Source organism: Spermophilus citellus (genome assembly GCF_964194105.1).
Source record: "Spermophilus citellus genome assembly, chromosome: 6".
Classification (NCBI taxonomy): Eukaryota; Metazoa; Chordata; class Mammalia; order Rodentia; family Sciuridae; genus Spermophilus; species Spermophilus citellus.
In genome coordinates, this window is record NC_138187.1 from 40,574,639 (window position 1) to 40,601,769 (window position 27,131).

The window sequence follows — 27,131 nt, forward strand, 5'->3', positions numbered from 1 at the left end:
GCTGTTGGGCTCCAGACTCCTCTGGAAGCCTTCCAATTGCTGGGGCTGTGTCTCTGGAGGTTGGATGGAGCCTGGCTTCTCTGCTGAGGCTTGGTGGCCATCCCTGCATGCCCCAGCCGGTCTTCAAGCTCAGGCCTAGCTTGACTCCCTTACCCTTCCCGGGCACCTGTGTCTTTTGCCTGTGGACAAATCCCATCCAAACCTAATGGAATCCAGTCGTGGTGGTGCACACCTGCAGTCCCATTGCCCATTGACTCTGGAGACTGAGGCAGGAGGATTGCAAGTTGAAGGCCAGCCTCAGCAACTTAATGAGACTCTGTCTCAAAATACAAGTTTAAACAGGCTGGGGATGTGGCTTGGTGGTAGAACATCCCTGGCTTCAGATCCTCAGTACAAAAAAGAAACTAAACTAAAAAAACAAACAAACAAACAAACAAAAAAAACCAAAACCTGAAGGTACAGGGTGACCACAAGCTCCTCTCACCATGTCCACGGTTAAGGACAGAGGCCCAAGGGAAGGAGGCCCTAAGTTGGTTGGCTCTGGATTCAAACCAAGTGACTCACTGCCAACTGGATGGTGGAGGATCATACCTCCCACATTCCTGGACTCATCCCAATGGCTTTGTCCTCTCTAGAATAAAATCCAAACTCCTGATTCTGGTCTCTAGCCCCTGCCTACCTTCCTCTGCCTCACTCTGCCTACGTACCCTATCTTACCCTTCTGGAACATGCCAAAGAGGTCCCTGCCCCAGGACCTTTGCACTTGCTGTGATTGGTATCTGCCTAGAAGGCCTGGCTTAGATCTTCTTAGCTCTTTTCATGACTGGCTCCACCTCACATGGTCCTTTGCCGGCTACCTGAAGTAGCACGCACCTACTTGCGCGCGTATTCCTTTGGAGAGACTGAGCTCTGGGAAGACCCTGTAATTTTGGTCTTCCACCTCCCGCCCAACCCAGTACCATCATCACCTGTTAAGGGAGCAGGTGAATATTTCCCAAAGCAAATTTCTGAGCTGGCTGTTACCCAGAGGAAGCTGAGCCTCTGAGGCTAAACCACTTGCTCAGGGTCACATAGTAGTGAGTTTGGGGAGGGGTGGCTCTGGGGAGAGTTGACTGGATGCTGGTCCCTACACCTGAGGTTTGGGGCATTCTGTATCTCCCCCCCCTGCCCCCCGCCCCCTGCACGTGCCTGCTCCACCATGCAGCTATGAATTCTGGGTGTTATTTTAAAGGTGTTAGTGGCCGCATTAAAGTGAAAGCAAACAGGCAGAATGAACTGGAATCATGTTGTTTATTTCACTTCGTATATCCAAAATATTATTTTCAAACTGCAATTAAAATAAAATTTTACATCGTGACCTTCGCTCTAAGTCTCCTAAAGCCGGTGTGTGTTTTGCACTTTCAACAGAATTCTGGCCAGCTGCATTTAAATGCTCTGGGGCCACACCTGGCGGATGCTCCTGTCCTGGATGTGACCTAGACTCTGGACTCGCCCCCCCTCCCTCAACCTACCAAATGTCTCCTAATAGAGGTCTTCATTCCCAAAATGATTGTGTGCTACAGTCAATTTCATTTCTGTTGGTGTATTTAAAAGAGAAAATAAAAATACTTACTAGGGAGTTAAGAAGGGCGGGGAGACACTGAGGTGCCTTCCCACTCTGGAGAAGCTTATCTCTGTCTCTCTGGGGAGCCTGAACTGGAAAGGCCTGATCCTTAGCCTCAGGACTTAAGGTAATGACTTAATTAGCGCCTGCACCCGGCATGTTTGATCTTCAAGGAGCTGAGCCCACGTGGTTGAAGCTGCTTCTGGCTTAATTGCCAGAACCGAGAAACTTTGCCCAGAGATAAATGGGGACTTGGTGTCACACCACTGCCAGTTTTTCTGAGACCTTTGCTGACACAGGAGCGTAGGCCTGGATTCTGCACTCCAATTCCCGACCCCCCGCCCCCGGGCCCTGTGGCTTGTAGGTATGTGCTGGGGCCTCTATGGGACTGCAGGAAGCTGACCTACTGGGGACATCATGGTGTAGGGGGACAACTGTCCACCTCCCTTTTTTTCCAGATGAGGAACCAAGCTGAGGACAGGCTAGGGACAATTCACACCAAGGAGGCAAGGTCAAGGGCAGAGCAGGATCTTGCCCCTTGGGACTGGGGCCCTAGTAGGTGTGAACTCCAGTCCCGGGGTCACCTGCATGGCTGGTTGGCCTCATCAACCTTCACCTTCCTACCTGTGAACCCTAAGTGATACCAGGGAATTCAGGTTGTGTCTTTATGGAGGAGCCTAGGGACCGGGAGCCTCACTGCTTGCAAATGCCTCACTTTCTCACCTGCAAAATGGGAAGGGATTAGAGCCTGGGGGTTGCCACTTGGGTGTGCAATGAAATTATATAGCGAAAGGGCTTGGCACCAGCCTGGCACAGTCCAAGCCCTCAGTAATGGTTAGTCATCACTACTAATAAATGACAATAATGACGGCAATAATTGAATGTCTATTGGTGCCAAGCCTGGAAGGACAGTGGCCAAGCAGTGAGGATGGTGTGAGGCGGGCTTTAAGGTAAAATGAGACTACACCTGCACAAAGCACTGGCCTCTGCCTGTTTCTTAATAAAGGTTGATTTTCGTATCCCCCCCCCCCGCGTCAGGGAGCACAGGGAAGAGCCCGTCCAAGAACGATTCCTACCCGAGGAATGGCCAAGGCTCTGCCAGCCCTTCCTTGAGTGCCTTTGGTCTTGGATTGTGTTGGGAGGGAACACAGCAAGGGACAGACGCCGGCCAGTCACCCTGGTTGCGCCCCCACTCGGCCTACTTGGAGCATCTGACACCTTAATTATGGGCCCACGGCCACGTCGGGGCGCGCCAGGGACGCCCGAGATAGGCCGGAAGCACCAACTCCGGGGCGACCGGACATCCCGGGCCGCCAGGTGCACCTTCTCTTCTCACTCACACCTCCTCCCCGCCCTCCGGAGCTGCCCGCTGCGTCCGCTTCTTCTGCCCTAGACAGTAACGCCCAGAGAGCCTCCTGCAAGAGTGCCTGCAGCCGGGGTCAAGTTGTCTCGGGGGCGGTGTGGGGACGCGTCTTGCTCAGGAGTCCCGCACTGCACCTCGGTTCGGCGCCGGCGTCTCCCGAGCCTGGGCGGGGATGCCCCGCAGAGCCTGCAGCGCCACACCCACGCGCTTGGGCAGCGGCCGCCCACGCCTCCTCCAACTCTAAAGTATATTTAGCCTCATTATCAAATGTTTGCAGTGAACCGTGTGAACCGCCTAATAGCGGCTGGAAGTGAAACTCGATTCCCAGCCAGGAGAAAGCATGTGACCACTCCCACCGACAGTGCTGGCGGGACAGGTGCTGCGGCCCCCGCGCGCAAAACCCCGCCGGCCTGGCTCCGATTGCACCGTCTCCTCCGGCGGCGGAGATCCGGAACCCACCTACTCACTCAGCTCCCTTCTCCAGGGCCTGAAAAGGGCACACTGGAGTTCCAATGAGCGGGAGTCAGGGCAGGAAGACTGGGGGGGGGGGGAGCCCCCCACCCCGGGCCTGGTTCACGCCCAAGGCCACCATCTCTCGGTTACGTCCTGCGGTGCCTTCATCTCCAGGTTTCAGAAACCTGGGCGTCTAGGGTTCGGCTTTTTCCTATCTTCCGAGGATCTGGAGGAGGGGAACGGGGCAGGGAAGGGGGTCCTAGTCTCGCACCACGGTACTTTGGGAGTTCAGGGCGCTGTGCCTGCATCCCCCAGGCGGCTGTAGCCCTGCCACTCGAGTTCTAGCCACCGCGCGGCGGCCACTGTTGTTGTGGTCGCTATGACGACGGGTCGCAGTTTTATTTTTAATAGCGGCCAGCGAATAGAGAGATGCCTGCGCCATGCGCCCCGCAGCTCCTACGTCGGAGTGGTGCACCCTGGCCCCCATACACTCGGACTGCCGCCCAAGGCGCCCCCTTCCGCGTCCCCAGATAGCCCCCTGCTCCGCCCTTGTCTCCAGCTGGGTGTCCGTGAAGCGCAGGGCGGATAAGGGAGCACAGGGAAGCGCCCGTCCAAGAACGATTCCTGGGAACCAGCGGCCTCCGTGAGGGGGTTGGGGTCCGGAGGGTGCGGCACCCCATCCGAAATGCAACGCGACCTTCCTCCTGGATTCCCACACCCACTGTCACACCGGGTCCTCGAACCCCCACGAGGTGTCCTGGGGTCCCCTCTACTCTCGAGGAGCCCGGGGCTCAGCGGGACATGATGAGCACAGCTCTCAGGATAAGAAGGTGAGGGCTCGACCTGGGTCCAGCCTGGGTCCTGGCAGTGCGCTTTCGGTCGCCTTCCAGAAACCATCCAGTGGGTTGCCTCTCCAAAGTCGCAGAAGGTTCCATCTGGATGGATCAGGCCTGGTTTTCAGGTGCTTCTCAACGTGTCCAAGTTTTCTGTTGTTCTGCCTTTCTGACCACCCGGCGGGGTCGCGGTGAGGGTGGAGGGCTGCGGGATGGTGGAGACCCGAGAGAGCGCTATTTAGACGCCGCAGAAGTGCCGGGAGAGTCCCCGCCCTTCAGGTATTTGGGGGAAAGCGAGCGTCACCAAAGCCCCTCTCGACTCAGATTCCGAAATGCGGGAGCCGCACGCGGGGCTGCGCGCCTTTCCTGCGGGTCCAGAGGGAGGACTGCGCGCGGGAGGCACGATTCATCTACAGGAATGGGGTGATGGCTGGGGCCGGCAGAATTCTCCTCGGCTGCCCCTCACCCACCGGGCGTCTCTTACTCTCCAGCTTAGGTCGTCTACTTTGGGGGTCCCCAAGAGTAGCCACCCCCAAACCCGGTACCTGGGAAGTACGCCCCCTCGAGGGAGGGACACTGGCAGGCATCTGGTGCTACCTTTCGGGTCCAACCCCACTTGGTCTAGACTGGCGATATCCACCGCGCCTGGGCACACCCGCTTTTTGGCCGCGGGGGAGCGGTTCAGCCCTGCTCAGACCTAGTCTGCGCGCGTCGCTCCCCCGCATCGCGCCCTGTGCTGAGCCGTGGCCGGAGGTGGCGCTCTGTGAGCCCCGCGGCTCCCGACGCAGAACCCAGGAGCTCCTCCTGAGCGTCTCCTTTCTCTTCTTTCCACCTCTCGGTTCCCAGCTCAGGGTGCAGCCCAGCCTTCCACGAGGGAGTGGGGACTCGGGGGGTGCGGGGTTCACAAGAGAGAGATGAGGCAGGCTGCAGTCCCCTCCCTGACCAGGGTTCGTTCCCACCTCGAAATGTGGGTGGAGGTTCCTTTTTCAGGTGCCCAGGCTTCGGATCCTGGGCGGGGGCGCGTGGCAGCCGCCAGGTGAGTGCCCCAGACGCGCCCTTAAGCCAGCCCCACCTCTCCCTAGAGACTCACTCCCCCTCCTTTTATGGAGAGGGGGAAGGCAGGGGCCCTGGATCCAGACGGTGGAAAGCGGCCGAGCGCCGGGGCGGGGGCCGGGCCGGCTCTCGTGCCCTTTTTGGCGCAGCAGCTCTGGGCGCTGCCCTCTGCTGCTGCTGGGGCCCGGGAGAGGCGAGCCGCCGGCGGCAGCGCTTCTGCGGCGGCCTCCTCCCCTCCCCGCCCGGTGCCGCAGGATTGCAGCTGGCACTGGAGGGTGGGCAAGCTCGAGGGAGGGGCGCGCGGGGAACCCTGCCGCCTGTGCTCGGAGCCGGGCGCCGGGCTTTGATGGATTTGGCTGCCTGCGTGAACGCGAGTGTGCTCACTGCAGTAGCGGTGGCGGCCTGGCCCTGCCGGGCACGCAAGACCCCCCGCACTCTTCCGAGGTGCGGGTCCCGGGCCCGGAATCCGCGGGAGGCGGGGGGCGGGGGCGGGGGAGGGGCGCGGCGGCGGCGCTATAACCCCCTCCCCGCCGGCGGCCGGCTCCACATGCGCGCCCTGCAGAGCCCGCAGAACTCCGACGAGCCGGACCTGCCTGCGCCGCCCGCCGCCTCCTCTTCTCCCCGCGGCTGCTGCTGCTGCGGCGGCGGCGGCGCCGGCTCGGCCCTGCGCCCGCCCTCAGGCCCGCGCGGGCGGCGCAGCGAGGCCCCGGGCGATCGGCGGCTGCCAGGCGGCGCGGCCGCGGGCGCTGCCCGTTCTCGGCCGGCGGAGGGCGGAGCGCAGCGCCGTAGCCGAGGGCGCGCCGCGGCGGGGCGCACGCAGGCCTCCGGGCCGCGCCGTGCTGGGCCGCGCTGTGCCCGGCCGGGCGGCGGCGGCAAGAGGAGGCCAGAGGCGAGCGCGGGCCGGCGGTAGGCACGCAGAGCTTCCTGCAGCCCGCAGGGAGAGCGCGAGCCGGCAGCTGGGGCCCGGCCGGGCGTCCAGACAGGTGATCGGTGGTGCGGCAGCGGCCCCAGCCTCGCTCCGGTGTCCCTCTCGGGGCCGATGCCCGCAAATATGCGGAATTACCGGCCGGGTCGCTCCTAAAGCCAGCGCCGGGGAGCGAGCGCGGCGGCGGCCAGCACCGGGAACGCACCAAGGAAGAAGCCCAGCCCCCGCCCTCCGCCCCTTCCGTCCCCACCCCCTACTCGGCGGCCCAGGAGGTTCCCGGCGCTGCAAGCGCGCTCTCCCTGTTCCTCCTCCTCCTCGCTGGCGCCGCACTCACTGCTCGCGCCGAGCGCGCTCCGCCTGCTCCTTGCTCTCCGCGCCACCCTCCTCCGGGCCGCGTTCCCTGAGGGATGGTACTGAATTTCGCCGCCACAGGAGCCCGGCTGGAGCGCCCGCCCTGCGGCCTCGCCTCCCCGCCGAGCCGCCAGCGCCTCGGGACGCGATGAGGACCTGGGCTTGCCTGCTGCTCCTCGGCTGCGGATACCTCGCCCATGCCCTGGCCGAGGTGGGTGCCATCCCCGCGTCCTGTCCCCCCTTTCGTTCCCCCGGCGCACGCCCCCCCGCGGGCCCGGGCGCCCCAGACTCTGCAGAAAGCATTTTGATTTCTACTAGACTGGTCAATTTTAAAATTTTCTCAACTGGGTTCTATTTTCTGCCATGCCCAAGTGTGTCTAGTGAGTCTACAGCGTGTTGCGTCGCTCTGCCTCGAAGGGACGGCGGAGCTACGAGGTGCAGAGTGGGGAGAAAGTTCGGGGGGCGCGGGCGCGTCTTCAGGGAGGGGTAGCCGGGTCGTGGCGGGCAATGCAATAACGGGGTGCGGGCAGCAAAGAAGGGGGTGTGTGTGAGCTGGTGGAACCCAGGGAGAGAAGCTGGGCGGCTAGTAAACAGGTAGAGGCAGCTGCGGCGGAAGCCCCAGGCTGGGCAGGGTGGGCATCGCCGAGTCGCAGCCCCGGGTTCGAGATTCCCAAGCCCGGCGGGGCGCAGGGCCCGTGCAGTCCGGCCCGCCTGGGGCCCTGCTTACAGGTGGCTGAGCGAGGCAGCTGGGGCCGGGCCAGGCGCCCGCGCCCTCCCACCGCTGGCGTCCCCCCATCCCCCGCCCCTGAGTCCCCAGGAGCTTTGCCGTGATGAATGACTTTCCACAGCCTCTGTCGTGGGAACTTAGTGCTTGAGCCCCCCCAGCGACCCCCGACTCCTTTTAAACACCGGGAGGGAGAGTGGGGGAGGCTAAGTGGTGGGGGTGGGCTGGGAAGGGACCCGAGAGCCAGAGGTGGATATTTAACCCTCGCTTTCCCTGCAGCCTCTCCCGCCGCCGCTGGATTTGGGCGTCCTAGTCGGCGCTAGGGCCGCGGCTGGGCCGGAGTCGGGTGGGGCGAGCGCGCGCGCGCGTGCGTGTGTGGTGAGGGGAGACCCTCTTCTCCAAGAGCTCGGCCCGGGATTCCAGGGCGTGAAATTTAAGCCCCTGGCTAGATTAAAGTGTTAGAGCTGCCGCGACTTTCGTCGTCGATCCGTGACGCATTTCGACTCGCTTTATCTAGATGTGGATTTCACTATTAAACCAGAAACTCCGCGGCCCCCTCACCTCCCCCAGACCTGTAACTGACACCCCAGGCGAGGGCTGGAGTGTGGGGGCTTTTGTTCCAGCAGTAAAGGCGGTAGTGGGGTCTCTTTTTGCAAAGGGCAGACAGGGATGGGGGCGGAGAACTTGGGGACTCAGCCACTCCACCCTCGTGTCGGACTCCACTCCACCGCCCGGGCGGGGTCCGTGTGGGCTGCGGTGGTGCAGCCCCCCTCGGGCCTGGCAGGAGGCCCTGGGCTGCTGGACGCGCGCCGCAGGCGCTGACCGTGTGGTCTGCTTGCAGGAAGCTGAGATCCCCCGCGAGCTGATCGAGCGGCTGGCCCGTAGTGAGATCCACAGCATCCGCGACCTCCAGCGACTCCTGGAGATAGACTCCGTAGGTAAATCGCGCCCCTGCCCTTGGCGCGGGGAGGGCGCGGGTGGCGGGCGGGGAGTCTGCGCGGAGCCGCCCCCCGCGCGGCCCGGCCGGGCGCAGCTCAGGAGCGCACCGAAAGGTCAGAATCCATTCCCCGGCCATAAACGCCCAGGCGCATGAGTCAGGCGTTTCTCCTCCAGTCGCCACTTTCTCTCCCAGCGGCGGCCGAGGGCTGGTTGCTCACGGGGGGATTGTTTTCGCAGTTAAGGAAAAAGCCGCGTGTCATGAGAAGTTCAGCCGCAGCAGCGGAGAGGGCGCCCGGCTCGTCCGCCAGGTGTGCGGGCTGCGGAGCGCGGGATTATTCGGGGTGGGCAAAGCCCTGGTTCGTGCGCTTGGCCCGCCGCCCACCTGGTTAAACCCTGAGGGGCGCGCGGCCGGTGGGGCCAGGGCCCTTTAGTAAGCACTGCTTGCGGGTGCTGCGCTTGCCGCGGGACTGGGCCTCTGTGTAGCTGCCGGAGGCCGGTGTCTTTCTTTTTTCACGACCCAATAAAAAGGCACGCCTAGGACACATGTGCTTGGGGCTATTTTGGGGACTCACTCCAGGAGTCTGGAGCTCAGCCACTTCAGAAAACAGTTTATTTGTAGATGTAGAGTTTTGAAGCTCTGGTTGCGCTGTGGGCTAGATCCAAGGTTGCAGGAGTTAAAGGGGTCTCTGCAGTGGGGGCAGTGGTGGTGCTGGGGGCTGTGCTCTCCGAGAACTAGAGAGCCGGTGCTGGAGGACCAGGTTTCCTCTAGGTCGTTTGTGGCGCCATTTTCAAAATTAACACTTTGGAACTCCATCCTGAGTTAACTAGGGAGGTACTCAAGCGGGAAAATGTACTGACTGGCTTTTTAAAAAGGCCTGAGATGAACTTGTCAAGAAGAGGAATGAAAGGCAGCCAAAGTGAAGAATTTTAAGTGAAATGAAGATTTTTTTCTCTCACTGCAACTACTCTGGAAAGGGGGGTGGTGGGGGAATTAAGTAGAATCACATGGTCTAGTCATTTGGAAATTTGTACCTAATTATGATGGTGGAGAGGCCCAAACTGTTTTCATTCCATGCCAAAACCATTTTCTAACAAGGCGGCTGGTTTCTGTAGTTTCTTGACCCAGGAAATCCTTCTCCTGATCCTTATCAGGAGTGGAGTAGGATTTCACTTGGAGATCAGAGTTGGGCCAGGGGATTTTGACCCAGTCCCTTGATGTGCAAGCCTGGGGGCGAAGGGTTTGGTTTGGGAAACTGGGGAAACACTCGCTTGGCATTTCACTGGTCCCTGGTGGATTTGGAGACATGGAGACTGCCTTTCTTTGAGGGTTCCAGGGCTTTGCTTTCCTTTTGCTTTGTGGGGGTGAGACCTTGTTGGGCTGGACCTCCTGTAGGTTAGTCTTTTGGGATTCGGCATGGAAATGGGCCATTCACTTTCTGCTGGGACCATTCTTATTCTGGTCTCTGGAGCCCCGCCTCCCCTACCCCACCCCCACCTATTTACGCTTTTAGCTGCTCTGTGGGGTTTGCCCATGGAATTCCTGACCTGGGGGCTTCTGGGCTGGAGCCTTTTTTGGAGAATCCCAAGGGAAAAGCCAGGGTGCACTGATAGTCCTCAGGCTGTTTTCAAATTGCCCCTATAAAAATGTCCTGTGAGGGGAACTGCCTGTCCCTTCTGTCCTGGGGAATGCAGGGATGAGTCCTAGGACTCCTGTCCACCTGTCAGACATTTGGGTCTGCACAGGATTCTCTGAGTGCCTGGGGAACTCTGTGAGAGTGCATTGAGGGCCTCTGGAGCCCATCTTGCTCCTTAGTCTTGGTCTGGGGTGAGGATCCTTTGTGACAAAAACCCCAAAGTATCTCTCTCCTTTCCCTGGTTCATCTCCCCTCCCCCAGGTGTGGAAGCAGAAGAGTCCCTGAGCAGAGGACAGGAATGGCCTGTTGGCTTCTGAACTTGTGTTGGGTTCTTCCTGCCCCCACCCCTCAACCTTCCTGACTGAGGGGATTTGTAGACAGCCCTGGTGGCCAGGTTTCTGGGCCCTGGCCTCCCCCTTAAGTCTACTCAGAGGCATATCTGGCCTGTTGGGGGTATCCTGGTCTGGCAAGAGCCACTTAGAAGGCTGGGGTGGATGAGGAAAGGTCAAGGGCTGGGAGAAGCTCAGTTTGACTAACCCACTGTGGGGCTCCCTGGAGGGTGGTCCTTAGGAAAACTCTTGCTGATAAGTTTCTCCAGGGCAAGTCTATAGTATAGGGAGAGGGTAAGAGGCTTTGGGTGTCCCGGGTCCCACCTTGAGTGGGTGGAGCTTTGTGATAGACAGTCCTTTTTGTATTCTCCAAAAGAGGTTCCAGCCCAGAAGCCCCCAGATCAGGAATTCTAAGGGCAAACCCCACAGAGCTGCAATGCTAATCACATATCCAATAAGCCAGCTGCTCCCCATTTTACAGATGAGAAAACTGCGTTCAACCTGATAGCTCCTCCCTCGTGTGTCCAGACCTCCAGAGGCTGTGGGGTTCCTGGCCCAGAATGTCACCGAGCTGGGAGTGTTCCATAGTGTACAGGATAGGCGGGGGATTTGCATAGTGTACAGTATGGGGGGATTTGCATAGTGTACGGTATGGAGGGATTTGCCTGTGTCTTTCAGTGATCAGCAGTCATGGAGCTTGGGGACTGTGTGGCTAGATGGATGTTCTCCAGAGTGGTCTAGCTGGATGTCCAGTGGGTCATTGAGTAACTGATACACAAATATCCCTATCCTGGCCATTAAGACCTGACTGGGGCAGAGCATGAGGAGTCTTCTGTCTTGTGAATTGCCATGTGTCATCTTGTGGACACTTGCATCTCAGACCAAAGGGAAACTGCTTGGTGAACTGTCCCGAGAGTGGTTTCAGGGGATGATTCACGCAGGGCTCTCAGGGGTCTCATTTAAATTACTGCCAGAGCATAAATCAGCCATCATAAATCAGACTGGCTGTGTCCCCCAGAGCAAGGGTCTGCTTTTGGCTTGTGACCACCCATCTTGACCCAGGAACAGAGGGCAGGCTTGTCTGAGTAAGAGCGGCTCGCACTGTCTTATCTCTAAGGAGATAAAGTGACAGCGTTGCTGAGCTTTGAGGACCAAAATTCTCTCAGTGCATTAAAATTGGGCCAAGGGGCCTGGGGTGGGAGTCCGAACCACTGGACGCTGGTCCTGAGGGTCCTTTCATGAGCCATCTGTCCTTGTCTTGTTCCATTTCTTTGGGCCCAGGTTTCCTTGGGTGTGAAAGGCTGATGGAGCCTTTACTTCATACCTGTAAAGGTTAAGACTCAGGGAAGCAATTGAGCCAGCCTGATGGTAGAAGGGGTCAGAGGGTGCCCTTGCTGAGTCTCCAGAAGCTGAGAGTCGACCTGGTTGGTTTGGCCATGGCAAGATGGGTACCACCAGGACATGACTCACAATGTTGCTTTTCCATGAGAAAATGCTCCTTGTGACAATTGGTTGATGGGAAATTCTTATTGCATGAGTAGTTGTGTTCTGATCTTATTTTGGGTCTCCAAAAAAAAAAAAAAAAATCAGTGACATTGGAACATTGAGTCATTTTTGAAGTCAAAAGTTGGGCTCGGCCCGGCCTTCATCTTGGACTTTCATACCTGATACAAGGCTTTTAGTTCTCATTTTAATTGTGTAGGTTCCGTACATCTCAGGGAAGTGGAGGAGGCCAGGCTTTCTGCAGATGGCTGTGGATGCTTGGGTGGGTTGGCCAGAGCAACCTTGGGCTGCACATCTGACACTGGGGTGGGCTCCTACCTGGGCTAGGAGATGGGAGGTCCTTTGAGCTGGAGAGGAGAGGAGGCTGCAGGATAGGATCCAGCAAATCTTGGAGAGTCCTGGCTATTGGACACATGTCCTGGGACTTCCTGCTACATCTGGAGGGCCCAGGCTGGGGGGCCAGGTAGGACCGACGATAGCTAGGTATGGGTGGTGTTGGACTCCTCCGTCCATATAACAGGTGGTAGGGCTGTGTCCTTTTTCAGTCCCAGAAATTGGAGAGCCTGAGACTCAGGGCTATAATCTCTGTGGCCCTCCTCCCTCTGCACTGTGTGGGGCTGGGGTTCTCCGTGTGGTCTTAGTGCTGGGCTGTTGCTCTGTGACTGGAGCCATCTGGGCCCCCACTGCCTAGACATGGCTGCAGGCATGTGGGTGAGATCTACTTCCCTTTCTGCAGACCACCTCTGCCTTCTCTGCCTGGCACCGGGACTCCTGCCTCAGGCCTTCGGCCACTCCTTAGTTACACTCCAGGAGCCTACGTGCTGCCCTCCTGCCGTTTTCTCATGGCCTCTGGCCCTCAGCGCAGACTTATTTCAGGAACAAGTAGGGGCTGGCTCACAGCCCAGTCTGGCCTTGCTTCTGATGCCCCTCCAAGGTTAGGACACTTCATCCAGCAGGAGCCTCAGTAGCCCCATCTTTCAGTGCATTACTATGGCTGTGGTAGAGCCCAGGAGATGGACCCCGCTGGGTGGTACAGCCTCTTGGCTCTGGGATAGATGGCCTCAGGGACTTTCTGACCTGGTGGAACCCTCAGTTTGGCTTCATTGGAGAAGGTGTCATAGAGGAGACCCCCTGGAACTCCTTCCTGAAAGGGTCTCAGCTTTGCCACAGGCCTAGCAGGGACCCTTGTGTTTCGGGGACCTCTGTGTTGATGGGACATTGTTGGTCTGGTTGTGTTTCATTCACTGCCCATCTGGAAAGCCCTGAGTGGAGGTAGAGGGCTCAGGGGACTCCACCTGTCTTGCTAGGAGAGGGTTGGGCTGAGCTTTCTGGCCCTTTGTCCCCGGGAGGCTCTGAGAGCTGACTGGGGATCCTGTATTTCAGGCCCCCCAGGCAGACAGACCACACAGGCGTGGACAGTTGGTCTCCATGTTCTCTTTCTACTCATAGGAGCCGAGGATGCCTTGGGAACCAGCCTGAGAGCCCACCGGGCCCACGCCACCAAGCATGTGCCCGAGAAGCAGCCTGTGCCTATTCGGAGGAAAAGGAGCATCGGTGGGTTCAGGAGCTGCGCGGGTGGGAGGAGCTGGCCATGAGACAAAGGCTGGGCTTGCTCCTCCAGCTCTGGCCTCCTGCCCTCTCGGAGGCCGCCCTCCTCCACCTCCATGCGGTGTCTCCTGCCTGCCTTGTGCTGCAGTCATAGTCCCCGCCAAGAGTTTCCAGGAGAGGAGAGCCATCATAAATTCTTTAAGTGCCCCGTCTTGTTGGGGCCTGTCTACGTGGAGGCCTTGCTGGAAAACGTGGCTGAGCTTAATTTCCAGTTCCTAATGTGAAGCACCAGGGCCCTGGGCCTCTAGCCACAAGACGGGTGCAGCCGGGTATGCCAGGCCTGGGGCCTCTGGCGACACCTTCCCTAGGGCCCTGCCCCACTCATCTTTGTCTCTGGGGCTCCAGGCAGGCCTCCTTTGGGGAACAATGTTCTGAATAGCTGGCCTGTGCTTTCGGGGTTGGGGGTGACCCACTCAGTCCCATTCTATCTGAGGGTGCCGCCGCTTATTGTAGGGCTGCTCATTGCTGTGTGACTCTGGGGCAAGTGGATCCCCTCTCTGAGCCTCAGGCACCCACAAGAAGGTAGACTTTTATGTCTTTCACCTTGGGTGTGTTATGTAGGTGATTTCTAGGTACACTGAGCAGGGGACATTGCTGGTGCCAGCATGCATTTTATACCCTTCAGATCAGTCTCTAGCCAGGTCCCTCCATCCAGTGCTCAGGATTTCTAGTCCAGGTTGGGGGTGGATGGAAGGCCTCCCTGGAGGGTCCTGGGCTGGAGGGCTTAGTATGGGCAGTGTGGGGTGACTCCTCCTAAATGCCCAGATCAGCATGTGCAGCCCAGGGCCTGGGGGCTTCTGTGGAGGACTCTCATGCCTACTCCTCCTACCTTCTGTGTCAGGAGGCCCTCAGGGTCTCCTCCCCCTGTGGACAGGAAGCAGGTGGAGGAACTGACCGCCTCCCCGGCCCTGTGTTAGAGCCTTCAGTTCAGGCATATCTGTTTCCTGAGGGAACCTGCAGGAGATGGGGCTGCTTGCCCTAGAGTGTGGGGACTGTAGCGTGTGCACACAGGTCACGCACCCTACGAGTGCCAGCCTCCCCCTGGCTGGCTTGCTGGGCTGGGCCTCTGGCCCCTAGCTGCTTTCAGCTTCCTCAGCTTTTAACCTGGGGTCCAGATAGGCCCACCATGTTGCTGGGGGCAGAGGGAGCAGGCTGTGGGTGGCCCCAGAGCCTGTCCAGGCCCCTTGGCTCCTGGCTGGGTTCCCTAGGCATGTTGAGGGGACAGAGCTTCCCACTGGCAGGCCTGGGACGGCTCATGACCCATGACTGGGCCTGGTGGCTGATGTGGCCTAGTAAGGGTTATCTGGGGAGGAAGATGTGTACCCCAGAGTCCTGTGAGGAACTCACACCTGGAAGACAGATGAGGTTCTTAGGGCTGTGGTGGCTGTACTGAGGATAGCAGGACAAGAAGTGGCTACAGCCTTCTCCTTGGGGGCCATCGGGGTGGCCTCTTGGTGACCTTTGTGAGTTAGGCCCTAGGTGGTGTGGGGCTTGCTGCTGGGCCTGATCCCCTGCCCTCCTCCTCCTTGGCTGCTGTGTGTGAGGTAGGCCCAGTGTGGCCAGGGGCTGCCCAGGGCTTCCTTTGGGGGTCTTTGCCAGTAGCCCTGTCTTCTTCCCTGGCTCCCGAGTGGCTGCTGGGGACCCAGTGTGCCAGCTCCTGTGAGAGGCATCAGGGATGTGGGGTCAGCTCCTTCCTAGGCTGGGCCTGGTCAGGCTGGATGGCGTTAGGTGGGGTCAGGAAGGGCATGCACACTTCCCTGTGCTGTGCTGACAGAAATGGAAGCGACCCCTGTGTCACCATGCGTTTGCCTCTGCAGAGGAAGCCATTCCTGCAGTCTGCAAGACCAGGACGGTCATTTACGAGATACCTCGGAGCCAGGTGGACCCCACGTCTGCCAACTTCCTGATCTGGCCGCCGTGCGTGGAGGTAAAGCGCTGCACCGGCTGCTGCAACACGAGCAGTGTCAAGTGCCAGCCCTCGCGGGTCCACCACCGGAGCGTCAAGGTGAGCCACCGCAGCAGTGCTGCACAGGGTCTGCTGGATGCTCTTTTTCCTTTCCTGAGGATTGCTGAACCCAGAGGGGCTTTACCTCTGAGCCACATCCCCGGCCCTTTATTTCTGAGACAGGGGTCTCACTAAGTTGCTTAGGGCCTTGCTAAGTTGCTGAGGCTGGCTTTGAACTTGTGATCTTCCTGCCTCAGCCTCCCCAGCCTCTGGATTTACAGGTGTGCACCAACATCCTCGGCTGCTAGGTGCTCTTATGTGGTGGAGGATAAGAAGCAGCATAGGTAAGGCCAGGTGGAAGGGGATTAGGGCCTAGTGACCTGGTTGGTGTTGTTGCCACCAGGCTGTGGTCACTAAGGACCAGCACACAGCTGGCTACAAAGCTGTCTCCTAGACAGGGCCCAAGATATGGTGGCCCCTGAGTCAGCCCTGGGGAAATCAGCATGGTCATGGTTTCTCTTTCACCCTTGCAGTCCTGGGGCAGATTTTGCTGCTTTAGGTCCCTCTGGGCAGCTGGATTGGCGCTGGTAAGCTTTCAGCCTGATTTATGGATGTGGGCACTGAGTCTGGTGGCACATATCCATCTGAATGGCTCTGATACGGGGGAGGCTGGCCTCCCTGTTGAGTGGAGATTTCCTGTGTCATGGTCTGGGCATGGCCTCCAGAAGGACTTTGGAAAGCAGGTGTTTTGGGTGTCTCTGGCCTCCTAGGAGGCTGGCTGAGGCTGGAGTCCTTGGGATTCCCATCTGGGGGCCGGATACTCCTAGGGCTCTGCAACCTGGAGATTGAGATACCATTATGTCCTGTATGACTGACTCTCAGGATAAGCAAATCCAAGCCGGGGGTGTGGCAGGTCTGCCAGCAGAGCAGGCCACTTTGGCTTAGCCAGGCTTTTAAGGCAGGGCCCACTTTTCCTGGATAAAGGGATTCCTGGAAGTATGGCTGAAGTTTCATTTCTTGGGCAAGGTTGGAATTCATTCCTGACTCTAGGAAAAAACCATTCAGATTCTACCATGTGCATGTCCCTGGAGGGAATGCTGGGAAATGGTTAATGGTTTGCTTAAAGGAACCCTTGCCAGGTCTTAGACGCAGGGTGGGATACCTTAGACTTTTGGCTGAGACTTGACTTTTTAAAAATTTTTTTTTGTTACTAGGGATTAAACCCAGGGATACTTAAATACTGAGGTACATCCCCATTCCTTTTTAATGTTTTATTTAGAGACAGGATTTTTTGTTTTTGTTTTTGTTTTGTTTTTTAAAAGAGAGAGAGAGAGGAGCTGGGGATGTGGCTCAAGCGGTAGCGTGCTCGCCTGGCATGCGTGCGGCCCGGGTTCGATCCTCAGCACCACATACAAACAGGGATGTTGTGTCCGCCGAAAACTAAAAAAAAATAAATAAATAAATATTAAGAACAATTCTCTCTCTCTCTCTTAAAAAAAAAAAAGAGAGAGAGAGAATTTTTTAAAAAATATTTATTTTCTTTTAGTTTTCGGCAGACACAACATCTTTGTTTGTATGTGGTGCTGAGGATCGAACCCGGGCCACACGCATGCCAGGTGAGCACGCTACCGCTTGAGCCACATCCCCAGCCCTAGAAACAGGGTTTTGCTGAGTTGCTTAGGGCCTTGTTAAGTTGCTGAGGCTGGCTTTGAACTCGAAATCCTCCTGCCTCAGCCTCCCGAGTTGCTGGGATTCCAGGTGTGCATCACTGGGCCAGCTAGCTAAGACTTATCTTGATCTCCAGGACTTGGTCCTCACAGAGCCCTGGAAGTTGAGTGAGCAAATTCCACATCTTACTGCAGGATCTCCCAGACAGGCACTCCCCTTCAAGGGCCCAAGGGTTTCCCTGGGCTCAGGGCTTGTCTGGGGAACTCTCCTGTCTGTAGGTCAGACACTGGAGGCTGACTCACTTCTCCAGGCTTCAGTGGCCAGGGATCTCTCCCTTAGCGTGAGCCCAGGCCATCTCTCCTTGTGTGACCCTAGCCCTTTCCTTGGGCCTCAGGGTTCTTATCATTGGTATGTTGGCGGTGGCAGGGTGGCAGCGGGGGTGGGGGGTGGGGTCACATAGTCCTGAGAGGCTGGGATACCTGCTGTCTCCTGGCACAGGCATAGGTCAGATCCAGGTGAGATGTCTTATGTGGGCACTGGGCACTGAGGGGCTGGGCTTGTTCCTATGGCCTCCAGCTTCTGGGACTTCCCACATTCCCACCTTTGTTTCTTTTGGGGTGAGGACAAAGAGTGTCCATTCCCAGCACGGTAGTGGTGCCTCCCTCCCTGGTCCCTAGTGAGCCAGGTAGGTTTGAGGTCTTTTGGCCTAGTGCCCTCAGAGATGCCCTCCCTGGGAAAGGCCCCTTCTGTGCACTATGTAGGGGTCATGCTTTTTGGCCCTGTGGGTCTTGTCTGCCCAGTAAGGTTGTGGCCAGCCTGAGGGGATAGAGTCTTGCTGCTGGAGCCTAGCTCTCCCTCCTGGGAAAATTCTCCTCCTGCTCACCCATAAGTCTTCTGGGGAACATCTGGCCCTGGACACTGGGGGCTGTTGTAGAGGCAGGGAGGTCAGCAGGAACTGGAGGCCCGTTGTGGAAGCCAAGCAGGAGGCCTGTCCTGACCTAGACAGAGGCACATGGGCCTGGAACATGGACTTATTTGGAGCCAGGCACTTGTGTATGTGGACAAGGGGCCAGCTGGGTTCAGAGGGAGCTGGGGAGGCCTATGGCAACCCTGTCCACCTGGAACTCCAGTCTTTATGGTCTTTGGAGGAAGGGCAGCCTGGGCTGGTGAATCAGGCTCTGGGAGTCTGGTGGTGTGGTTGGGGTGGATGGCCAGTCTCCTGTGACTTCTAGGAGGAAGCTCAAGGACCCAGGTGTGTTGGCTACTGCCCCAGTTCAGCGTGGCACCTGGGCTGGGATTTCCTATCTCTTGTGGGGACGTGTAGAGAGGAGGCCTCTCTGTGGGTCTAGCACCTGCAAGGATTGCTAGGCCATCATTGGCCATCAGCCCTGGGGAGAGGCCACCAGGGGTCCTAGCCATGCTTCTCTGACCTGCTTCACGTTGTCAGCATCTCCTCCAGACCCCTATCACAGGGGTTGGGCGAAGGGAGCAGAAGTGGGTGTCGGTGCTACTGGACAAGCCTGGCCTAAGAGCTGTCCCAGTGGTTTGGCCTGGACAGAGCTGAGGCCCAAAGTCCTGATCCAGAGTGAGTAGCTTTTCACCTGGCAGTGTCCACTCCTGGCCTGCACTGGTTGGGGGCCACTCTGAGGTTAGGGATGGGGACCAGCTCTGAGCTGCCATCTGCTCTGGCCCTGCCAGAAATGGAGTCTGCTCTTGATGCCCAGGAAAGCTTCAGGTTGGTGCCTTTTAAGGCAGCCTCAAGAACAGGGGCCGGGGCATCGGTGCATTGATTCAGTCTGCTCATCTCCACTGCAGCACCCGCTCTGGCTGGGCTGTGGCTCTGCTGGGCAGGACCTCAGGCTTCTGGAAGAGTCTTCTCACCAGGCACCAAGGATGGGCCTCCCTCCCTAGTGGAGGCCAGAATGGTGTTCTGGGGGAGTTCCCAGTGGGTCCATCATTCATTGTTGGGGTCCTGTGCAGGGTCTGGGGAAGGGGGGGGTGGTAGTAGTAGCGTTGGTCTCTGGTGAAGGGGTCTCAGCATCCTTCCCTGTGTATGGGAGACAGGGGCACTAGGAGGCTGAGTGGATAGTGGTGCCTGTCAGGCTGTGAGCCCCAGAGTCTGGAGTCACTGCATTTGAGATGCTGGGTTGGGCCCTAGGAGCAGGCCCAGCAGGGCTCCTGTTTGAAGTCTGGTGTTGGCCTCCCTCCTGGGTTGGGGGAGGACACATGCAGGGCCTGTAGACCCATGGCTCACTCCTGTAGGGCTTCAGTGGGGTTTGGCTAAGCAGGGGTCTTCTGGATTTGGAGAGATCTCCATCCCTAGAAAACAGAAGGGCCTGGGATTTGAAGCCTGGGGACCCTGAGCGGGGCTGCCTGCTTGTCTATACCACTTCCTCCTGTAAAATGGGCCACATGGTGCTCATGCCTGCTGTAAGGGTCACACTGCTGGGCTCAGTAAATGGGAGTTTGTATCTGCTCTGTCCCGAAGCTCTGGAATGGTCAGGACCATCCCTCAGGGGAGGTCTCTGAAGGGTGACAGTGACTGGGGGATCTTGGTGGCTTTACTAGGGTGGGTATAAGTGGATGTCTTTGAAAGAATGGGAATTAGGATGTTGGGTGTGAGAAAGTGCAGCCCATTTGTCCCAGAAAGAGGAGGAAGGGAGGGAGGGACCGAGTGCTGAGGGCACAATGACCCAAACTGGGAACTGGGTGGGGCCTTGGAGCCTGAATAGGGATCCCCAGAACGTAGTAGTCTCTATTTTCAGAGTTGGCTTTTGTGAAGAAGGCTTTTGAGAATTTAATATTCGTAACGTGTTCTTGGGAGAAAAATGTAGCCATTTCCTGGCCAGACAGAGGTGGTGGAGCAGCCAGAACTCTTGCAGACCCAGGAGCAGGTGCGATCATAAATCACTGTCTGTTTTTCTTTGATAAACATGGGGCTGTCTGGAGAGAAAGCGTACCCCCAGACTGGAGCGGCCCCATCTGTGTCCCTCTGGGACCACAAGGGTGGCATTGCAGAGACCCCACCCTGCTCACGGCACCCACCTGTCTCTGGAGAAGAGCAAGCCTGCTACCAGCTTGGGGGTTGGGGGTGGGCCTGGTGGGTGGTCTTGGCCTAGCCCAGGCCCTAGTGTCTGCCCTACTGGGGCATCTACTGTTGATCAAAAAGGCTGTGCCACCCGGAGGGCTGAGGCCAAGAGCAAGACAAGTACCTTGCCTGAGCCTGACCCCAGGGCTCTAATAGCCCTGCCCTGTTCCCCTCGTCCACCACAGAGGCCAGGGGTGTCTGGGAGCAGAGCATCCACCCAGACAGAGCCCCCTGGGAGGGGGAAGGCTACTGGGCTCAGTTTTGTGCTTATATCACGCAAAAGCCAATTCACTTGTGAAAATAGAGACTATAAAATTTTGGAGAGCCCCACTCAGGCCCTGAGCCCCCACCCAGTCCCCAGGCAATTAGCATGGAGACAGACTTGGAATCTGATTCCTGGACAGTGGGGGTATGGCTGGGTGCAGGGTGAATGAACCTCTGCTGTTCTAGAGTCTTGCTGAGGAGGGGGACTGTCCCATCCTCAAAGGGAAGGTCTCTGAGACACTGCTCTGCTGGCTGGGGGCCACAGCTGCTGTGTGGAGCTTGAGGACTGGAGAGGGGGCCTTGCTAGAGCCCCTGGGGGTCTCTAGGCCTGGCCTCTGAGCAGAGCCTGGGCTGGTTTTGGGGGAGTGGGGTGGGCCTCATGTTGAGACATTGTACATGTGGCACTGGCTCTGTCCCAGTCCTGGGCACCTTATCCCTCCCCAGCTCCCTGGTGGGTGTGCTTAATGTCCCCATTTCACAGGAGAGGCCAACGGTGTCTGAGGGCACAGCACAGCTCATAGGCTCCTCCTCCTGGGCCATGAACCTGGGGAAAGAGGGCAGGAGTAGGTTGGCCGAGGCCGCTGCACGCAGGTACCTGGTAGAACACCCTGGCAGGGAAGCCCGGGCACGGCCTACGTGCCTTCCTCCCGGCCAGCATCTCTCCCACCTCCTGACGTAGCGAAACCGTCAGGGCTGACCCCTGGCCCCCAGCCACGCCCTGCAGTCTGAGCTCATACCTGGCAGCCTGTGTTCACACCTGAGAGCCCACGCCAGTCCATACGCCCGCCAGGCACCCGGCACCCTTTGCACTCCAGGTTAATCATTAGCTCAGCCGAGGTGGCAGCCACGGCAGGGTTCAGCAGAGCCTGGTCCCCAGCACCTCAGGGTTGGCTTTACCTGCCTGTACTCCAGGTGGCAGGCAGGACATCCCAGTGGTTAGGGTCAGACTGCCACTCTTGCTTTCAGGACCATCTTGGCTTCCCCAAACCTCAATTTCCTTTTCTGGCTATGGAGATGATACTCCTGTCTCCTTGGAGGGTCTGAGGGTTAAATGAGTGTTGGTCTTTGCACTTGACCAAGGGGAGATCGGCTTCTCTGGGCAGACAGTTCCTCATCTGTGCTGGAGTGAAAGGAGCTGCTGGGGGGGACGCTGCATGGGTGGACTTGCTTCCCATAATGGGGGTGTGCATTATGGACGTGTGTGCATGGCCGTGAACTTGCTTCTCATGGTGGGCACGTGTGTGTGTTATACAGGTGCACATGGAAGTAGAGCTGTATTCCTGTGAGCCGGTGTGTATGGTCCAGGGTGCAGTGCCTGTCCCGCAGGGCTAGGGATTGGCTTCTGGTCCCCCATTTTTGAAGACTCAGAGATTGGGCCTGGGGCCCTCTGCTTTTTCCTGCAGCTACTCCGGCGGGGGGTGGGGTGGTGGGGTGGTGATGGAGTGGGCTGTGGGGCAGGTCCACCTTCTTGTTCTGTGCCCAGGGAGCTGGGGGCGGGATGTGGAGGTGCTCCTGCTGAGGTTGGGGTGGCCTCTACGCAATCTGCACTTGAAATCGTGGCCTTGTACCCACTCCTCCTGGATCCACCTCGAGTGGCCACGGTGGCAGCCTGGGGTCTCTGCTCCATGTTTTTGAGAAGGGCAGGGCAGGCCTTTTCTGAGTTCAAGGAGAGCCTCAGGCCTGATATGGAGTTGGTCAATGGCTATGAGTCTCCATAGTGGCCGGGACCATGTAGGGTCATCTTAGAGGGCTGTAGGCAGGTGGGGCCAGAGACTCCCCTACAGCAGGTCCAGCACCAGTCCAGCTCAGCGGCAGGGCTCTGTCTCCAGACAGGGCTTCTTTTTCCTCAGTAGTCATAAAACACACATTTGGAAACATTCCAGGGGCAGGTAAACATGGAAGCAGATGCCTTCCCTGCCCACCTGAGCCGTGTGCAGCCCTCAGACCTCCCAGGCATACGTGAACCTTTGGGTTAATTTAAACAAATGGGACCAAGTTTGTTTGCACCTGGCACCCCTGCCCTCCCAACTCAAGGGAGGATCCCCGGGAGGGGAGGCTGGAGGTTGGAGGTCAAGTTCGGGCCCTTCCCTGACTGCAGCCTGGGGAGGGCCAAGCCACCAGGCTCCACATCATGGTGTTCCAAGCCCCCAGGTGTCAGTAGCTCTGCTGTCTTGGCAGGTGGCCAAGGTGGAATACGTCAGGAAGAAGCCACGGTTGAAAGAGGTCCAGGTGAGGCTGGAGGAGCACTTGGAGTGTGCTTGCGCACCCTCCAGCCTGAGTCCAGACCACCGGGAAGAGGAGACCGGTAAGTGGCAGCTGCTTCCTGGGGAACACAGGATGAGCCCCAGGGCTAGCTGGAGAGGAGGGTTCAGCCGGAGTGAGGCTGGTGGGGTCTTTCCCTGGGTTCTCGGGGCGCTGGGCATGGGCAGGTGAGGCATGGCTGCCAAGCCCCTGTTTGGGTGGGCAGGAGGAACTGATGGGAAGAGGGGGCACTGGATATGGTGGTGGCCTTGTGATAGGGTCCTGGCCTCCACCCTGCAGGGCAGTGTGCCCAGTAGCAATGAGGTGCTGTGACCTGCTCTTGGGCCAGCCCCAGGCGCAAAGGAGGGGACACGGAAGTGTCTCTATGCCAGGGCGGATCGAGCTTCTTTCAGAAAGATAAACACCTCAGGTATTTATTGCTGCAGCTTTGCTGGACAGCCTCCCGAGGCCGCTCACGGGTCCCTGCCCTTTCATTAACAGGAAGGCGTAGGGAGTCAGGTAAAAAACGGAAAAGAAAAAGGTTAAAACCCACCTAGAGCGCCAGCCAGGTAGGCCCCGCCAGCGGGCGCTGGGATGCTGCAGGGATGGGAGGCCAATCCACAGATCACTGCAGCGAATCAGCTTCCCTGGGGCGGGCGCGAGGCCTTGGGCTGCGTGCTTGGGTGTCTGCTGGGTGCGGGCTCCTCGCAGCTCTTCCCTTCCTTGGCTTTGCTCTGCTCTTCCTGATTGGGCTGCAGAGCATCACACACGAGTGGAAAGGTTTGGGGTGCTGGAGCAATGTGGTGGGACCACCTCCTGCCCCCTCCATTGGCAGCTGGGGAAACTGAGGCCTCACTGGTTCCAGTTCTGGGTTGTCGAAGGCTCAGTGGGTCTGGAAGTGCTTTATAAATGTACAGGGATGTTGGCTCTTGGGCATCAGCAACATCAGAGATGGAGTGAGCGTAGAAGTTTCTGATGCTCGGATAGAGATGGGAAGAGCCAGGAGGGGTGGCTGTCCCGGGTGTCAGAGCTGTCTCATGAGCCAAAGTGACTGCTCAAGCTCCAGAAGTCATACTAATACTCTAGGCTGGAAGAGAAAAGGCAGGTGGGGAGAAAGAAGGGCCAAGGTAGCAGCCCCTCTGAAGAGTCTCCCAGAAACCCCACCCGGGGCTGTCCTGGGAGACACCCGGAGGCGTGCTGCCTCCCAGAGGAAGAGGGCAGCTCTGGGCCTTCCCAACCTTGGTTGGCCTGTCTGGCTCAGGAGCCTGGAGCCCGTCTGGCTTGGCCCTTCCTCCTGGCACGTGGGCCTCTGTGGCATCCAAGACAAATAGTTGTTGTAGACGAGAGGAGATTCCTCAGAGATAGTGTGTCTGAGAGCCCTGGCTCCTGTTGGGCCATGTGGCTGGGGAAGTCGGCCAGTCCAAGGGGCTTTGGAGGCCTGTGGGTTGGGCCATTGGTGAGGACCCTGTGGGAGGAAAGCACCCACTTGGCATCCCTGAAGCAGCCCAGCAATGCTCAGCCAGGGCCTCCACAGCCCAGGGTGTGGCGAAGGGGTGGTTCCCTGCCTGCCCCCGGGGTCCATTCCCCTTCAGTGAGAGGGAGCACTCAGGCTCCCCCCACAGGGGGACCACATGCTGGAATGTAGGATGCAGAAGCGAGGTTGGTTGGGGCTTGGGGTGTGGCTCAGATAGAGCGCCTGCTTAGCATACATAAGGCCCTGGTTCCATTGCCAGCATTGGAAGTAATAACAACAACAACAACAACAAAAGAGCCCAATGTAGATCAGTCTGGCTCAAGGGATCTCTCTGTCTGGGGCTGGTGACATCCACCCTCAGCTAGTTGCATGGCCCCAAATCGCTGCCAGAGCTCCAGAAGTCATGTCCAGGACCTATGCTGGAAAGAAAGGAAGGCAGGGAGAAGGGCAAAAGAACCCTTCTGGGCCTCAGTTTCCTTGTCTGTACAATGGGAGCGTGGAGTTTGCTCTCAAAAACACGTTCTTCTGTGAGATGCTATGAGCCTAGTCCCAATTCTTTCAGGATATGGCCACAATGGTTAAGATGATTCTTCAAATTTCACTGGCAAGTTTAAATCTTCAGACTTAACACCGTGGGTGCCCTTGATTGGGTTCCACTGCTTCAGTGATATGTGCCTGGTGGCCCAACCTCTGAGCCTCTGTCTCCCCTCTTCCTTGCAGATGTGAGGTGAGGATCAGCAGCAGCCCTCTCCTGGGACACGGATGTACATGGCGTGTTACATTCCTGAACCTACTATGTACGGTGCTTTATTGCCGGCGTGCAGTCTTTGTTCTCCTCCGTGAAAAACTGTGTCCAAGAGCACTCTGGAGAACAAAGAGACAGTGTACATTTGTTCAGTGTGACAGCAAAGCAAGTATTGTAGCACTCGGAGAAACTGTAAGCTTCCTTGTCAGAGAGAGAGAGACAGAGAGAGAGAGAGAGAGAGAGAAAACAAACCACAAAACACGACAAAAAACAAAACAAAAAAATCAACATAAAAACGGACTCCAAAACATCTAAGCCTTCGGCGGAAGGGCCGCCCCCGCGCGGGGTGAAGTGCAGTGGGCTCGCGGTGAAACGCAGTGGGCTCGCGGGTGGATCTGTGTGGGCCGCGGTGCTTTTGCTGAGTCGGAGCCTGGCGTGGAGAAGCCAGGCTTGGATCACCACGTGGACACCCCCTCGCTGCAGCACTCCAGTCTGTGGGACCCTCCTGGGAGCCTTAATGGGTTTTTTTTTACACCGTAGAGTTACGGAGCTTTCCTTTTTACTCTTTGCCTAGCTTTCCCACCCCTCCCCCCCAACCTTTTTTTAATTATCTCTTGGATGACATTTATGCCGATAACACACGAGGCTGCTGTAACTGTCAGGACAGAGCGACGGTATTTTTCCTAGCAAGATGCAAACTAATGAGATGTATTAAAATAAACGCGGTATACCCACCTATGCATCATTCCTACATGCTTCTGACTTTCCTGTGTCCCCGCCCCAATCTGGCCCCACATACTCCCTATTTTTTTTTTCCTGATTTAAGCCATTTCGAGAGGACTCCACTCAAGCCATGGAGCAGAGTGGCTTCCCAATGATGCGGGCTCCCCACCTGCAGGGGCATCGGGGCAGAACCTAGATTCTTTATTTTTGGTAAAATGTTGTGCTTTGCTTGTATTAACAGAAATGTGTGTGTGTGTGTGTGTGTGTGTGTGTGTGGTTTCTTTGCCCTTTCCATTTTGATTTGTAAAGGTGAAGTTTGTATTTTTAATATTATCGGTTTTATCTACCTGTAAACCTGCTGTTCTTTTTTTTTTTTTTTAAACCAAAAGAAAAAAAAAAAGCCATCAAGACGGATGCCCCGTGGGGGAAGCCTTTTTGTGGTCATGTTTCTGGTGTCTTCTGGAGTCTTGTTCCTGTGACCTGTTGCATGGGCAGTTGTTGGGTGAAAATGGGGACTGGAACCATCTGGCTGGAGTCCCTGGACCTGGCTGTACATGGGCTTCTAGAAGGCTGCTGCCCTTGGACTCCAGAGTGGACAAGGATGGACCAGAGAGTGCTGTCCTGCTGTGGGGACGAGTGTCACACAGCGAGCCCGGCTATCTGTGACCGCCTGCCTTGATGCAATCTGCCTGAAACCTGGACGGCCATTTCCTTCCCGGTGCCTCTGGCTCTCAGACCCTGTGCCTGTGGGATTATCTCTAGGATGGAGGCCTGTGTCCGTCTCCACAGTGCTAGGGCTTATTAAGTGTCTCCTTAAAGTTAACAAAGCAAGGCTGGAGGGCATGTGCTGGAGGCCAGGGCAGGAGTGTCCCCCACCTCCTCTCTGTGGATGGACAGATGCTGTGCCAGGGGCTAAGGTCCTGCCCCGCCCCCTCTGCCATCTCAACACTGTACCTGAAGTGTACCTCTGATGCATCCGATGTGTAAGCCTGTCATTTGTGTTTTTGCGAGATGCTGATGTGCTGCTTAGTATGTGCAAGGCCATCTGGTGAGATACCATGTCCATTAAAACTGGAGCAGAGAAACCTGGAGATGTGGGTGGAATCCCACAGAAAGAGGCCCGGAGTCCTGGGCCACTGCAGAGGAGTGGCACTTGTGGGAGCTGGCCTGTGGGCTTCTTTACCGCTCCCCAGGTGGAGGGTCCTGGTGGAGCCCAGCTGGCCCCTCCTGGTCTGCTGGGGAGTGCTGGCCTGGCAGGCGGGGTGGAGGTGGGGCTCTAGGCCAGGGAGGCTGTGGTCTGTGGCTGGATTGTTCTGAGCCACTGCCCTCGCCTGCAGCCTTTGTTGCGAGTCTGTCCTGAATTCCTGGCATTTCTCCTCCTGCCTGCACCCCCTCTAGCCTGGCCTCGGGCTGCACCTGGGTGTGAGCCCCAGAAGACACCTTCTGCTCAGGGTCCTCTTCCATCTTGGGAGCTGTAACCTTGAGCCAGGGCCTCCACCTGCACCTCTGCTCAGTGTAGTAAGGACACTGCCTGTCATGTGCCTGGGACTTCCTGGGGTAGGGTGTATGTGTGTGTGGGGGTGGACTTTGGCATCTCCCACCACCTGGTGCTGTGACCTTGGGAGCAGACCACACCAACCCCTGGTGTTTCTGGGCCTGAGGTTG

At 57.8% G+C, this 27,131-nt stretch overlaps 1 protein-coding gene across 6 annotated transcripts; it reads left to right on the forward strand.

The window, feature by feature from the left end:
* Nucleotides 1-5,011: 5,011 nt before the first annotated feature.
* Nucleotides 5,012-26,465, forward strand: PDGFA (platelet derived growth factor subunit A). Of its 6 annotated transcripts, none has more exons than XM_081297763.1 (7): nucleotides 5,012-5,288; nucleotides 6,663-6,792; nucleotides 8,147-8,243; nucleotides 13,160-13,264; nucleotides 15,136-15,323; nucleotides 22,462-22,588; nucleotides 24,719-26,443. In XM_081297763.1, the coding sequence occupies exons 1-7, from the start codon at nucleotides 5,167-5,169 to the stop codon at nucleotides 24,727-24,729; spliced, it is 780 nt and encodes a 259-aa protein (XP_081153889.1). In that variant the 5' UTR covers nucleotides 5,012-5,166; the 3' UTR covers nucleotides 24,730-26,443. The 6 variants fall into 6 exon arrangements, with proteins under 6 accessions (XP_081153889.1, XP_081153890.1, XP_081153888.1 ...); XM_081297764.1 differs by lacking the exon at nucleotides 5,012-5,288 and adding an exon at nucleotides 5,373-5,749 and having other exon boundaries at nucleotides 24,719-26,435; XM_081297766.1 differs by lacking the exon at nucleotides 5,012-5,288 and adding an exon at nucleotides 6,160-6,288 and having other exon boundaries at nucleotides 24,719-26,437.
* Nucleotides 26,466-27,131: the final 666 nt, after the last annotated feature.

Bases quoted from the DNA above. Each gene is read 5' to 3' on its own strand.
- PDGFA (XM_081297763.1), top strand. From the start codon at position 5,167: ATGAGGCAGGCTGCAGTCCCCTCCCTGACCAGGGTTCGTTCCCACCTC. The intron at 8,244-13,159 runs GTAAATCGCGCC...TTCTACTCATAG, and splicing joins CCTGGAGATAGACTCCGTAG to GAGCCGAGGATGCCTTGGGA. The intron at 15,324-22,461 runs GTGAGCCACCGC...CTGTCTTGGCAG, and splicing joins TCCACCACCGGAGCGTCAAG to GTGGCCAAGGTGGAATACGT.